A 13,284-nucleotide genomic window follows, 5' to 3' on the forward strand; every position below is an offset into this window, starting at 1 on the left:
AAGAACTGAATGCGACAGTTGTTCCCTTTTTCTGCCCTTAAGCTTATCTTTACCACTGTGGGCACCGGGGGGTGGGGGTTGCTTTATCGAAACCGCGTTCTAATAAATATAAATAATCGTCATGGAAAGCTGAATGTTGAATGGGGAAACCAAGGCAGGCAGTAATCCCTTGGCATCATCCTGTTGTCTGTGCGCCAGCCAGTATCGCCGTTCCAGGGAACCATGATGATTGTTCATTCAGTTGTCAATAAATTTAATAAAAATATTACACAAATATAAATATTAAAACAATTGTACTCGATCAATCCAAATCGGAGCGGAACGTTTCGACGGAACCCAGACACACACACACGCACATATACATCCACCCTGGTGGATGAGAATTAAAACCGACTCACAGCCACAACTCCGGTTGTGGCATCCGGTAGCATGCGTTTATTTGCCGTTCGTTCTTTTTCCTTCGCTTTTGAAAGATCGATTCCCCGTTTTGCTCGCGATTATGTATTGCTCATTGATAGGATAGTATATTTTATTGATCAGCGCCGTTTTGGATGCGTTCGTACGTAGCCTGTCCGCCTGTCCGCCTGTCCAGGAAATGCTTCCCTAGCAGTCCAAGGAAAACAACAGCAACAAAAACACCATTCCTTTCTTCCAAGTTCCCAGCCTTCTTATGCGAGAAAAAAAGGGAAGCATAAATTCTATACGGTTCCGCTTTTAAGGGAAGCGAATGTCCAACTGGTCGTAACAGTGCTGCTTCCCAGAGCACGGGCAAAAGGTTCATTCAAGCCTGCCTTCAAAATGTCTCTGTTTAGCGAGACACTGTGTCGTGTTTGCGGTGGACACTGAGCACTGTTAGGTTCGCACCAACAAACAAAAAAAAAGAATGAATCCAACGCCACTGTCCACCCGGAGTTGGTTATAATAAATTTTTGACATTGCATATTGCGGTGCTTGTCCTATGTTCTCAGCACTCCCTCTCTCGTGGAGTTTGTCCAGTACTGCGTTTTTTTTTTCAGAATAAGAAGTTAGGCTCACGGGTTCGTCGCGTGAGGAACTACCGCGTTGGCTTTTGGTTGGAGTTTATAAAATTCAAACGATGCCCGCCGACTGCTATCACAATCCAATTCAAAGTTGCTCACTTGTGTACAAATTCCACAACCGACTGCCAGAAGAACATGGTGGCGGTATACTAAATAAAAAACGCAAAAAACAAAAAACACACCCTGCAACGCTGCTACAAGGATATACGATTCTATTGTTTTCGCCAGTGACTTCTGTTTGAATTACGCGCGCGCGCCCTTCTTTCTGGAGGTGTGTGTGTGTGTATGGAAGAGTGTTTTTTTGCCGCTTCAGCACTCCCTTACAAGCGGCGCCATACGGTAACACTTTGAAAGGTGTTCGATTTCGTGCCGACATTCATGTTCATGCTGTGGCGAACCTGGTGACTGGTTGGTGGTGGTGACCGGGCGAAGAATCGGGCGTTTGTAATTTGATGAAGAAAAATGCATTTTATGCGCTACTGTATTTGTACGGTGCGGACATTTCTCTACCCCTTTTCCCCCTTTCATATCTTCATGCTTTACTGCAGCATGAGAAACCAAGCCCTAGACGGAGTTTGCAACGGTGACTTAAGTTATTGCCTGAGCTTGAGCGGCAGTGGAGGGTTCGTTTTTCGAGTCAAGTTGTTTCTAGCCATTGCAGTCGTGATCTTTGATCGATTGAGCTCATCAAATCTAATTTCATCACAACATAAGCGGAACCGGACAATAGAATGTATGGGTCAATTTCGTAGAAGACATATTTATTATGATGGGCTTAAATCATTTCAAATTTCCATTTGATTTGCTTACAAAGCTATTGTAGAATTGAAACGATTATATAAAACGATTTTTTAAAAATATTACAGAATACATAATACATCATACATAAACATATCTTTTGTTGCCCATTTGTTCTTATCGTTAAGAGTTAACAATTGCATTTGTTATATAAAATACAATTTTCAACAACTTTTTTTTATTTCTTTATCCACAGTCGGCCTCTCACCTAACCTCCCTTCGCCCGGCTCCGTTCAGCCCACGACGAACTTGTTCGGTGCCGCGGCGGCTGCTGCAGCAGCCGGAGCAGCTGGAACCGCCAACGCACACGCCCTGGCCGGTCTGGTGTCGCAACACCGGCTGCTAGAGCTGTCCCGCTTCGGTCTGCGTGGCTACGATCTGGCACAGCATATGCTCACCCAGCAAGGGGCCGTATCGAAGTTGTTGGGTAAGTGTCTTCATCCCAAACGGTCCGAGTTTTTCCCTCCAACTGTCTTCTCCATTTTTTACATCGCGCACGATCAATATCCCAGCACAAAGCAATCCGTCAAAATGATCATGAAAAAAAACCCTTACTCCCTTACCAGATAAAGACGCACAATTGACACATTCATGCGGTCAGCATCTGGTCTGCCGCGGTTTACGGGCCGTGAATGTCACGGAGCATCGTGTTTACTGTTCAAAAAACAGCAGCCCATCCATCCGATCGCTCCACCCTGCCGCTTACAAAACCGATAATAACACTTCATTATCGTCATAAGTCATTTGCCGCCCCAATACGGGAAAGCGGGAACTCGCAATGCAGCAAACGCCAAAATTATAGTATTTAAACTGAACGCTCCATTTCAAATGGTACCCTCCTCCGGAGGGTTTTTTTTAATGCTATTTTTATTTTCCTCCGTGTTTCAAAAGCACCTTTCTTCGGCTTCTGTTACTGCTGTTTGCCGCTCCACACCTTGAGCCCGTGTGCCGAAACCAACATCAAACGACTTATTTGTTTCCTAGCGCTTGCATGTTTTTTTCTTCGTTTTCCTCCATCAAAATAATAAACATTATCCTATTCCACCCAGTAACCGAACCATCAAAAGCCCTGCGCAACCAAATAAAACCCATCATTACTCTCAGCGGCTCGAAGTCCTCGCCGGGGAATGATCTGATGCGACTGGAACACATTTGTATCCTGGTCACGGCACCACACGGCACGCTGAAAGCACTCGAAACGGAAACGAACCGATAGTCGGATGTTCAGGACTGCTCACGTGCCTTTATGTCGCGCTCTTTTTTTTTGCAATAGATTTTACTTGCCTTTTTTTAGTACGTTTGTTACAACGGAATTGATGCATAATACAAGGGATCACTTGGTAGCCGCCATCGCTTTTGTTCGTTGCCGGCATGAACTGGTTATTAATTTATGACTGTAATAATGCAATTTGCCAGACGGTTTGGAACCACCGAAAACACCAATGACTAGTCCGTACGTATTTATATATGTTTGGAAGAAAATTCGGTAATGTCTGTTCGGGTTTAGTGGAACTAGAATCTAAAAGAACCTCGCTTAGGACTCTCTGCGCAATACACGAAAACGGTAGAGAAGTTTTGTACGAACTGTGACACAATTTACATATTTTTGGCAAATCGGTCCACCGTTTCCGTGCTTCCGGAAGCTTACTGAAAGCTTCCTTCCAGTGTTTGTGCTCACTAATTTTATTAAGTGTTTGAATTTATGTGCTCTTTCGCCTGTATTTGAAGCGAGCGTCCCAAAAATTTGAATAACAAATTCTACTAACGAAATGCACCGGTCCTACAAACACTCATAAATTGTCTCAACCCAATGTTTATGCTAATACCAACGGTGTGAGTGCAATTCTTGATGTTTATAATTAAAAAAACTAATTATCAGCTATTAAGAGCTTAGCTTGATGTCGATCAAACATCATTTATTGTTGGTAACCTCGAACGAAAACAAAACATATTTATTATAATTCTTTGTTCTTTATTTATCTGACCACACGACGTGATGGAACCATTTCCAATTTTTCCATGCAATGCTCCCATCCATAAAGCGTTTTAATTTCCTCCCGAACCCTATCATTAATTACCGAAACTTACACCTTTTTTCCTGGTGGCATCCTCGACCAACACCTATTACCGGACGGATTACACTGGATCGCTCCCGTTATCGGATCGATCTAATCTTCCTTTACACGATCTTCTAGCGCCAAGTTTGTTTTACACCTGGGTTGAGTACGTTCTCTTCCCGCACGAATGAAAAAAAAACGCTGGTGCATTGCTGCCAGATAATGCCCCACACTATCAACTACCATCATATTTTTCACCACAATTAACCACACCCTGTGCCTGTGCGTGTGTTTGTTTTGTTTCCTCACCCATGTATGCGGGATAGAATTTATGCATAGGTAAATATTTACGTGCAACATTAATTTTTCTAAATTAACACACATCACGCCTGCCTGGTTCTGGTTCAACACAATTCTGCCACGAGACAGCGCAGAGTCAGCAAACGAAAGACTGCAACGCGTGTAAAAGAAACGAACCCCGGTTCCTTCCCCATTCTTGTTGCGAAACGATGCACGGTCGACGTATGCTTCCCTCTGTTTGTCTGTTTCAGCTTCTTAGGATCATTCGCAGACAAACAGTTTTGTTCTGTCGATTTGTAGACAACCGGTAAACATGCATTTCTCCCTTTTGCGTTCTCCCCGGTTTATGCACCCGTCTGATTGAGCATAAAACGATGGGTACCATTGGGTACCGTCCGATGAATGAACGCACCAAGCCACCAAACGGTACAGAAGGGTTCCCATTCGAGTGTCCGGTAGCAGTGTGCTGAGAACTGCAAAACAGGCAAGCAATTGAACCGTAGCACATGCACTGTAGGGTTTGTGTGCATGTCGTTCCGATTTTCACCTTCGAATCGTCCCCCCGTGCAGAATGGGTAATGTTTTATGCATGAACGAAATGAAATTATTCCGCTTTGCAAACCGTTTTGTTACGGTCACACTTTCAGCCGGTGGTTGATGGTGGTGTGCGCTAAATCACTGGTCTTCAACAGCATTCCCATACGCTAAATGTAGCGCAGAACCATTGGTGACCATTTTCGTGTGTTGCACACGGTGTCTCAAGACACAATAGAATAATAATTTTATTAGAACCGCTACTCTAATTTGTCTAAAAGTTTCCCCCGAAAGTGGCTGCTGCTGGACGGTGCCTTATTGAGCTTAAAAATGTGCTCAATTTGCAGCGGTAATGTAGCCCGAAAACCATATCACACAACTACAAGCGCATTGTGTGTTGCATAAAATTTAAATCACGGTCATGCATGCACCGTACACCGTAAAAGGTCACCACCGTGTCAACCGTGTGCTGCATTGTGAGGGTTAATAGAGATTCTATCGAAATGTATGCAAACAGACAATTTAACAAACCCGGTAAAGTGCGATGTAAATCCAATTTCCTCCGGTAGTTCACTTCGTCACCATCGTTGCGTTAATTGTTTTCCCGCCATTTTAATCTTCACTACGTTGCGCTCGCATCCGTGGTTGATCGTAATCGATTTTTAAAATACTGCAATTGTTGTGCCCAGTGGCACTGGTTGTACCGTGCAGCATCTCACACATTTACGTCAACCGATCGTAACGCCGTGATACGGTATTAATGTTATGGTCGGCCATGAGAAAATGGCCAACAAAATGTGTGATGCTGTTTTATCTGATAAAGAAAACACATGTAGGTAGGCCTTTTTTATTGTACACTTACCCGTTTCTTTTCTTCCCCACTGTGCTTGTTAATGCACTAAACAAATGTGTCCACCTTTCATCGACATATGTGAACACGATTTATGATGGGATAAAGCAAACCCGAAACAGACAAAAACTACTTTTTATGATGTTTACTATAACACTCTATCATTAGTGATCGCACGGTGCACCTATTTTAATGGCACCTTGTAAATATTTCCAAACCGTTCAAGAGCAGCCGTATTTTATTCGGCTGCTTTTCTTGGAAGAAAGCCCAGAACTGTCGGGCATTGTTGGCCTCGCGCCCAATTTTGATGCAAAAGGGTGCAATTTTTTTTTACAAAACACCCATTTCCAACTGAGGGTCCCAAATTATAACTATCAAACCGGAGCGCCGGAAAACGAGCGACTCATTTGGCGTTTGCTTTGGTACAACTCCTCCCACCGAGCAGCCGCTACGGTGCTGCTGTGCGCGAGCTAATTTGCATCCCCAGATCAACGATCGACGATCGGATCGGACCCCGATTGGAAATCGATACACTCGTGCCGCCACCTAATGGTTGGATTTATTTGGTTTGTTTTACACCACAAAGGCACAACGGGAGCAACAACAAAAAATCGGACCGGGTGGGTTGAGTTTGGAAGATAATTAAACGTTTGCTCTCGCGCAAAAAGGAGATAAGGGGATGATTTCATCTGTTTTCTGTTTTCTGTTTGTTTGCTTTGGCATTTTTTGGCACAAAAACTGGGGGTTGGATAAACAAATTTCATCTCGTCCCGTTGCCTTAACTCCTGTACCAGACGCGAGCATAGGAGTTTTCGGTTAGCTTTTGTTTGTTTTTGTGCCTGCCGGTGGATAACAATTATCGATGTGTGGCACTGCGATCAACGTGTCGTAGAGCCACGTACGCAAGGGAAAAAAGTTTTGCAACATTGCGCAGCTAATTAGCATATCGGTTGCAGTGACTAGGGTTGTAGTAAAATTGTAACAAAAAAAAATATAATGAAAGAGTTATAGCATATTATTCAAACTAGTCATTAGCTAAACATTCACCGTTTAAATGTGAAGCTGTTTCGGTGGCACATGCCACCAAGTGTCTACCACCTGCTTTACAAACCCCTATCGACACGATCATGATCTGAGAACGCTCACCGAATAGCATTTTCATCATAATTTGCTTCCATTCCGCCCCATCAGTCGCGAACTTCGTTTTGCTTTTTCGACCCGCAAAAAAACACAAACCCCTGTCCAGATGGTCTTTCGAAGGGGCGGCTTCATAAATAAACCTGTTTATGCCGTCGCTACTCGCCGCCATCAAACCGAAGACGAAAAACTGTCACTTTTACTTCACTCATTAGCATCGTTTATGGGGTGAATACTGTTCACCGGATTCGATCGATATATTGCTTTTTGGGAGGTTAAAAGCCCTGCAGGATTGTTGTCATTTACGATCCGCTTTCTGCTGTTGTATTGATCATCGGATAAACTGCCGTGTATCGTTGTACGAAGCGAGGCAACAATTCAACACATTGTGAGGGCCTCATTTTAATCGACACATTTTAGCTTCCTTTTAGTGGGAGGTGAAAATACACCCTAAAGCAATATACCACCCTCATTGCAAAAAATGTACTTCCCGCCAACAGTGCCGAAAATAATTGCACACTACAATTGAAAAATTATAACACAATTAATTAGATAGCGATCGATCTCGTTTCGGTACGTTTGCACGATCAAGTACGCCATTCAAAATGTTTAGCAGCAGCATGAGTCGTGTACGCCCATCGGTTAATATCTGATGGCGGAACTGGTACGACAAAAAAATAAGACCGAAATGCATCCCTGGAAGAGGAAGGAAAAATGCACCTGACACTGAACAGAGGAAGAATTGAATGAGAAGAAACCACGAGTTGAGTGTGTTTGAAACAATAATACCTTCAAGTACCGATTGTTAATGGTAATTTATTCACACCTTACTTCCATTTAGCTTTCGGGTTTTTGGGTGTTGGATCAGGTTTTTGGTTTTATTCTTTCTGAATGTGTTGTTTTTTGTCTTGACACGATGCGGTTTGTGGTTTGCATCTACTGCAGGTTCGTCCTTTTTTCTTACATTTATCTTCTTGTTAACCAAAAAGTTTATCCGTTTTTTTTCTTGTTTTAATGCTGAAAACAACGATATAGATACACATCTTTTGTACGTGAAGCAAAAAAAGGGAACAGTAATTTGTAACAAACTGTAACGAGAATTTTAATTGAATTATACATTTGCGATCATATCGCTGCCGTTCGATTAAATGGGAAGCAAACATATGAAGGAACACTTAACTATTCGTCCACAAAACAGGGTGGGAAAGAAGTAAAAAAAAGATCGGTTAAGCTTCACGCTGTTGGGAATGATTTCCACTTACAATGGGATGTCACCACAATGGGTACAGATGTCAAATACACCTGCAAACACGAACATACTCCCAAGACAGATGGCATTTTGATGTCAAGCGCTGCCGAAACTTCCCGCTAACTGGGCAGAATGAGCCGACCCATAAGCGCTGACTAATTGGCAAACTGTCTCCCCCACCCTAGAGGAAATCCTTACACAGGGGTTAAGCAGCAGTAGAGACGAACAGAAGATAGTGCTTATTATATCATGCTGAGACAACCACCCGGGTCGTGTCCACGATCGGTTAACATCTTCATTAGTAATCACCCAGAGCCCGCGTGTGTGTGTGAACGACGGAACAGTAGCGTTCCGATGTGTGTTGTCCAGCACATTTTCCCATGATGACAACCGCCACTTCCATGCGTCCATCAGATTGAGATGGGCGAGAGAGAAAAAAAACACACACAAATGCATGCTAACATGCTAAAAGGCAGCAGTCGCGCGCGATCGTTTTCGGATTCGGATCGGTGCACATTGTATGCAAATGGTCGCGGTTCCGTCGCGGAGTTTCGGAAAGCTGTCGTAATGCAACACCACCGGTCTCATCATGATCACTCAGCCCGGCCGGACCGGCACATCAACAGCAGCAGCATCGGTTTGATTGATTCGAAACCGTAAATCAAACCGGAACGCGGGTGACATCGCATCTGCTGGGCCTCGCATAAAGGGAACTGGGACGGGAGCGGCTTCTAATAAATATTCATAGACCACTTGTGTGATAACTGATATGTAATTCGGACATCACGAACCGTTCGGACAAGTTCCGCTGTGAGAATGATGGAATGACCACCCCGAAACCTCAATTCATCATGTTACTTTTTATTGAATGAAACTATGTAGTAAACACAACTGAGAGAGAAAGACGAAAAAAAATCCAAGCTTGATGGTAATGTGCGGTTTCACTGGACAAACCGCACACGAACGTAATTGTACGCATTTCGCCGAACCAAGGCAGAGACAAAGAGATCACTGTATATCAAGTATAAATAACCATCCATTATGAAACGTATGGAAAAATTAAGCCGTCCACTGTTTCACCTATCCATGAAATGCCACAAAACGCACATCCGGCCATGAATCGGGCGCCGCCACGCATCTCCTGTTCTCATGGATCTATCGGAAACGGATTCGAGAGAAAAAAACAGTCCCTCCAAACCAAAATAATAACCACAAAAAACAAAACAAAACATTATTAAAAATAAAATAACTTCCAACACCCGTTGATTAAAGTACGGTACGTACGGGAATGAACGATGGTTTTCTCCTTTCGAAATTAATGCCCACGGTTGACTACCGTTGCGATCCTCACGCGACACGCAATGATCGAACAACCGTGCGCTCACAATTTGCGTGTTACACATCCAAACAAAACCAAAAAATAATAACAAAAATCCATCAAAAAACCCTCCAGCAATTCAGAGTGTTTTGCTTTGCTCGGGATGGGTGTAATTAATAGAATGAAAGGGGAGGCTTTATTAGACCAATTCTGAGAGACGCTTAGCTTATAATTTGTTTCAATCAAACAAAAGTGCCGCATCGGACCCAAAACTCGAAATCAAAATCTCGACGGTCTCGTTCAAATTATTTGGACAAAAAAATGGGAATAATGCTCGCCGATGGCAACAGAACTCTGGCAGTGACTCAACTGCTTAGCTAAGTTTCCAAAACGAATTGGAACCCATCTCAAATTAATGGCATTTTCTTCCAATAGCATTATCCCCATCAAAGACTTCCGACTGTCGGCTTCTGGCATAAGAAACGGTCTTGCACGGCTGGGTTTGATTTTTTGCAATCCAGCTCCACTTCCGGCGGTGGCAGGATAAATCCACCCGTCGTTAGATCCGGATGTGGATGAATCTAATGTCCCGTACGTCCCGGCGGTGTTCTCTCTTTTGGCGGTGTCTTTTTAACAAAAACCACCATCCCAGTCACGGTAGCGCACCTCCTGTTGAGTTAACAACCGCGCGTGCTTACCCGCGTGCTAGTCTACACCTGCATCCAGCAGGTGGACCAGAACGTCAAAACCGTATTTCCCCGTGATTTTTTTTTCGCTCAATTCCGACCGACAATACTCACCGATCGATTACTGCGCTCGTTGATCTGCACCCCGGTGAGTTTGACGCAATTTGTCCATTCGTTTCGCGCGCGAGAATTTGTAAGATCGATGCCGGTGGTCCCGGACGCACATCGGGTCGGCAGTTTGGCGTGAGCTTGTTCGCCATTCAACGACCTCTCGCCGGGAGTCGAAAGCATCCCGCAGCCTTCAGGAGGGGGACCGAGATCGAACGCGAGATCCCCAGTTGGGTTGAGTGTTAAGATTAAAAATGGTACCGTTTGTACCGCCCTCCTGCCGATTGCTGTTGCTGCTGGTACGGTTCCAAGGGTTTATTTTGTACGGGTACAAATTGGTTTGGAGAGGTCTAGGAAAGTGTATGAAGCTCATGGATAAGCTGCATCACACCACACGGCACAGACTACAAGCTTTGAAAGTTGTACGTGAAAGAAGAAGGAAGTGCAAAAGACACACAAACTCCTTCGGGATATTAAAATGCTATAAATCATCATTTTATGCCACATTATGTGCGGGTCCGGGACATCGCTACACCTCTTTCAGAATCCACCGTTCCTTCACTTGCAGCGTAGACCACAACGAGAAGCAACCACGTAGTCAATTAATTAGATTAAACTTTCCAGTTGCACAGCCATTGTAGGATGGAGTGAAGAAAAAACAGGAGTAACAAAAAAAAAACACTGAGCGTGGAACAAAAAAACCAGCGGAAATTGAAGACGACAAACAGTTTTCGCAAGGCTTATAAATATGTAAGCGAATGTGTATGCGTTGTGCCGCTGGAGGAGAAAAATTTCAATGCATAAAGCAAGCAAACGAACCGAGAGTGGATGCGAGTGTAGTCGCCCTAGACCTGCATCAACTTGATATCGATCGTTCTCTGCAAAGACTACCAGATCTTGAAGCGATCGCCGTGCGTAGCACAAGCGAGACGCATGTTATCTAACGATGAAGATCATCGTCGTCTATCGCATGCCGGTATACGATGTAAACCAGCGTGGAGATTCCTCGTTCTCTATCACTGCGTTCGTCATGATCTTCAACGATGATCCGTGCACATCACCACGAACAAACGGCGTACCGAGCAACCAACCGATTAGCTGCTACACGATACTGGTGGCTGAAGAATAAACACAGGAAGCCGGAAGGCATATATTTTCCCAATTCCCATCCGCGGACGTCTAGCTACAACCCGACCTCGTCTGAGCAGCGGCATTTCGGTGTCCGTTTCGTACATTCGAACGATCCCTGTGGCAATCGACCGATTCGTCCCGCCACTGATCGAATAGCGTTGATAACAGTGGTGCACCACACTGACCACCCGCGAGCAGAACACTTTCAAGCTGGACGCGAACCAGCCCCCAAAAGATCCTATTTATGGGCACACATCATCACATCTGGCCACCCGCAAGGCTCTAACCAAGGGATCATTCCTAAGTAATCGGCAAAATACGTACGATTGGTGGTGAAATTATATGTCATCGGAAGCAATCCGTAACCGCCCTCCATTTTATTTGCAGTATATTCGATGCATGTCCACGTCGCGAAAATTATAAGCTACTCCTCAAGAAGTGCTAGTGAGGTCCGCCGTGTATGTGCGTTGGGTCGAAAATGCTCCCCTAAGGGAGGTAATACGGAGCAGTTGAAATCGCAGATCGTAATTAATTACGAGCATGAATGTCTGAGCAGAAACTTTGCGAACCATGGTGGCCTCCTTCTTTAGCGTCTGCAGTTAAGGTTAAAATTATGTTTCACGTGTTATAATTCATCGACGCAAATGGTGCTGATTTAGAGTCAATGCGTACCTCCCGAGGGTTTCCGGTGCAGATGCGGCGAAGATCGTGAGTGAGAAATTCAAGAACTCACTGTGGGTAGAACGCACTTGAGAAGGTGCCTTTCATGAGCTGAAAGGTTGGGAAATAATGGCTGTGAAGGGGTTGAAGTAACGTAACTGATTTGATCTAGATCACTTAATGTCAACTTCAAAAGTCAAGCCCAGTCGACTTCTGAAAATTTGGAATCAATGTTGACTTTTAGTTTTCAATCAAGACTCAAGACAAATCCATTCAAACGCACCGAGTCAATATTTCTTTCCCATCTCTGCCTTTCTAGAGCTACGAATGCTAATCATGTTTACCAAGCGAGCTGTACTGTCTGGCCAATCATAAACATACTTCACCTTCTATCTCTCTTACAGGCACTCTAAGGCCACCGGGTCTGATTGGTGGTTCCAAACCGAAGGTAGCTACACCGGCCGTCGTTTCCAAGATCGAACAGTACAAGCGGGAAAATCCGACCATCTTCGCGTGGGAAATCCGGGAGCGCCTCATCTCGGAAGGTAAGTGCAATGAAACACGTGAAATCGATCCTGGATCTGAGCCCTGCATACTGCGTGTGTGGGCCTATCCGCACATAATACATTGTACAATGCAAAACGCCACTTCCGGAAAGCCGGTCCGATTTGATCCTATCCGTCTACTGCATCGTCTAATCAAGCTCAATCAATCTCGTTCCACTCGCGAAATGAGACAATAAATATTCAAACGCTCCCCAAAAGCTCTCTCAAAGTTGCGTCTCCACTGAAGACAGTGAGCAGGCTGGGGTTTAATCATCCTTCAATCATGCGGCGAGTCCCGGCGACAAAATTGAACATTGTTTGGCCTATGTCTGATGTCGATTGGGTTCAACATTCAAGAGCCCCTTCCATGAGAACGCCACGCAGGATGAAAACGCCAAGCGCGGAATGATATGCAAATCTTGAGCTATCGAAGCCCGCCCGACTCTGAGCAAAGATGCACAGACCGATTCGAGTTGATGACGGTAAATGATGCGCTGTAGAGACTGTTTTGAGTTGAAACTGCAGCGCTTCTCGCGCATTACCCCGCAGAACCTTCGTGCTCCAAAGATATTCAACCCTCCCCAAAAGGATGCATGATTACGATCGGCAACGGTCATCGGGATGTTAACCACACACGGTGTCTCGTTCCAAAAGTGAAGCACCGTCCGCTTCCACCCACCTTGAACCCATTAACCTGGGCCTCTGATCGAGACGTAATGATAAACGATTGATTTATTGAATGAGTACGGGTTTGATTTAACACATTTCTCCCAGGTGCTGGGCCGGTGTTTCTTCTTGCCGCCGCTAGATGACCGATAAGCGAACTGCGAGCGGCTGGTTTGCAAGAAACCCCTTTACGCTTCAGGTGCAA

The 13,284-nt window shown here is 44.6% G+C and overlaps 1 protein-coding gene across 3 annotated transcripts in view; it reads left to right on the top strand.

Moving 5' to 3' along the window:
* LOC125771783 (paired box protein Pax-6-like) overlaps positions 1–13,284 on the top strand; it is a 44,447-nt gene that overhangs the window by 15,863 nt on the left and 15,300 nt on the right. For all 3 annotated transcript variants that reach the window (XM_049442833.1, XM_049442832.1, XM_049442834.1), the window contains exons 3-4: positions 2,035–2,265; positions 12,273–12,413. In XM_049442833.1, coding sequence (XP_049298790.1) covers positions 2,035–2,265; positions 12,273–12,413 — 372 coding nt within the window. The remainder of the gene's footprint in view (positions 1–2,034; positions 2,266–12,272; positions 12,414–13,284) is intronic.

Source organism: Anopheles funestus, chromosome 3RL (genome assembly GCF_943734845.2).
Source record: "Anopheles funestus chromosome 3RL, idAnoFuneDA-416_04, whole genome shotgun sequence".
Classification (NCBI taxonomy): Eukaryota; Metazoa; Arthropoda; class Insecta; order Diptera; family Culicidae; genus Anopheles; species Anopheles funestus.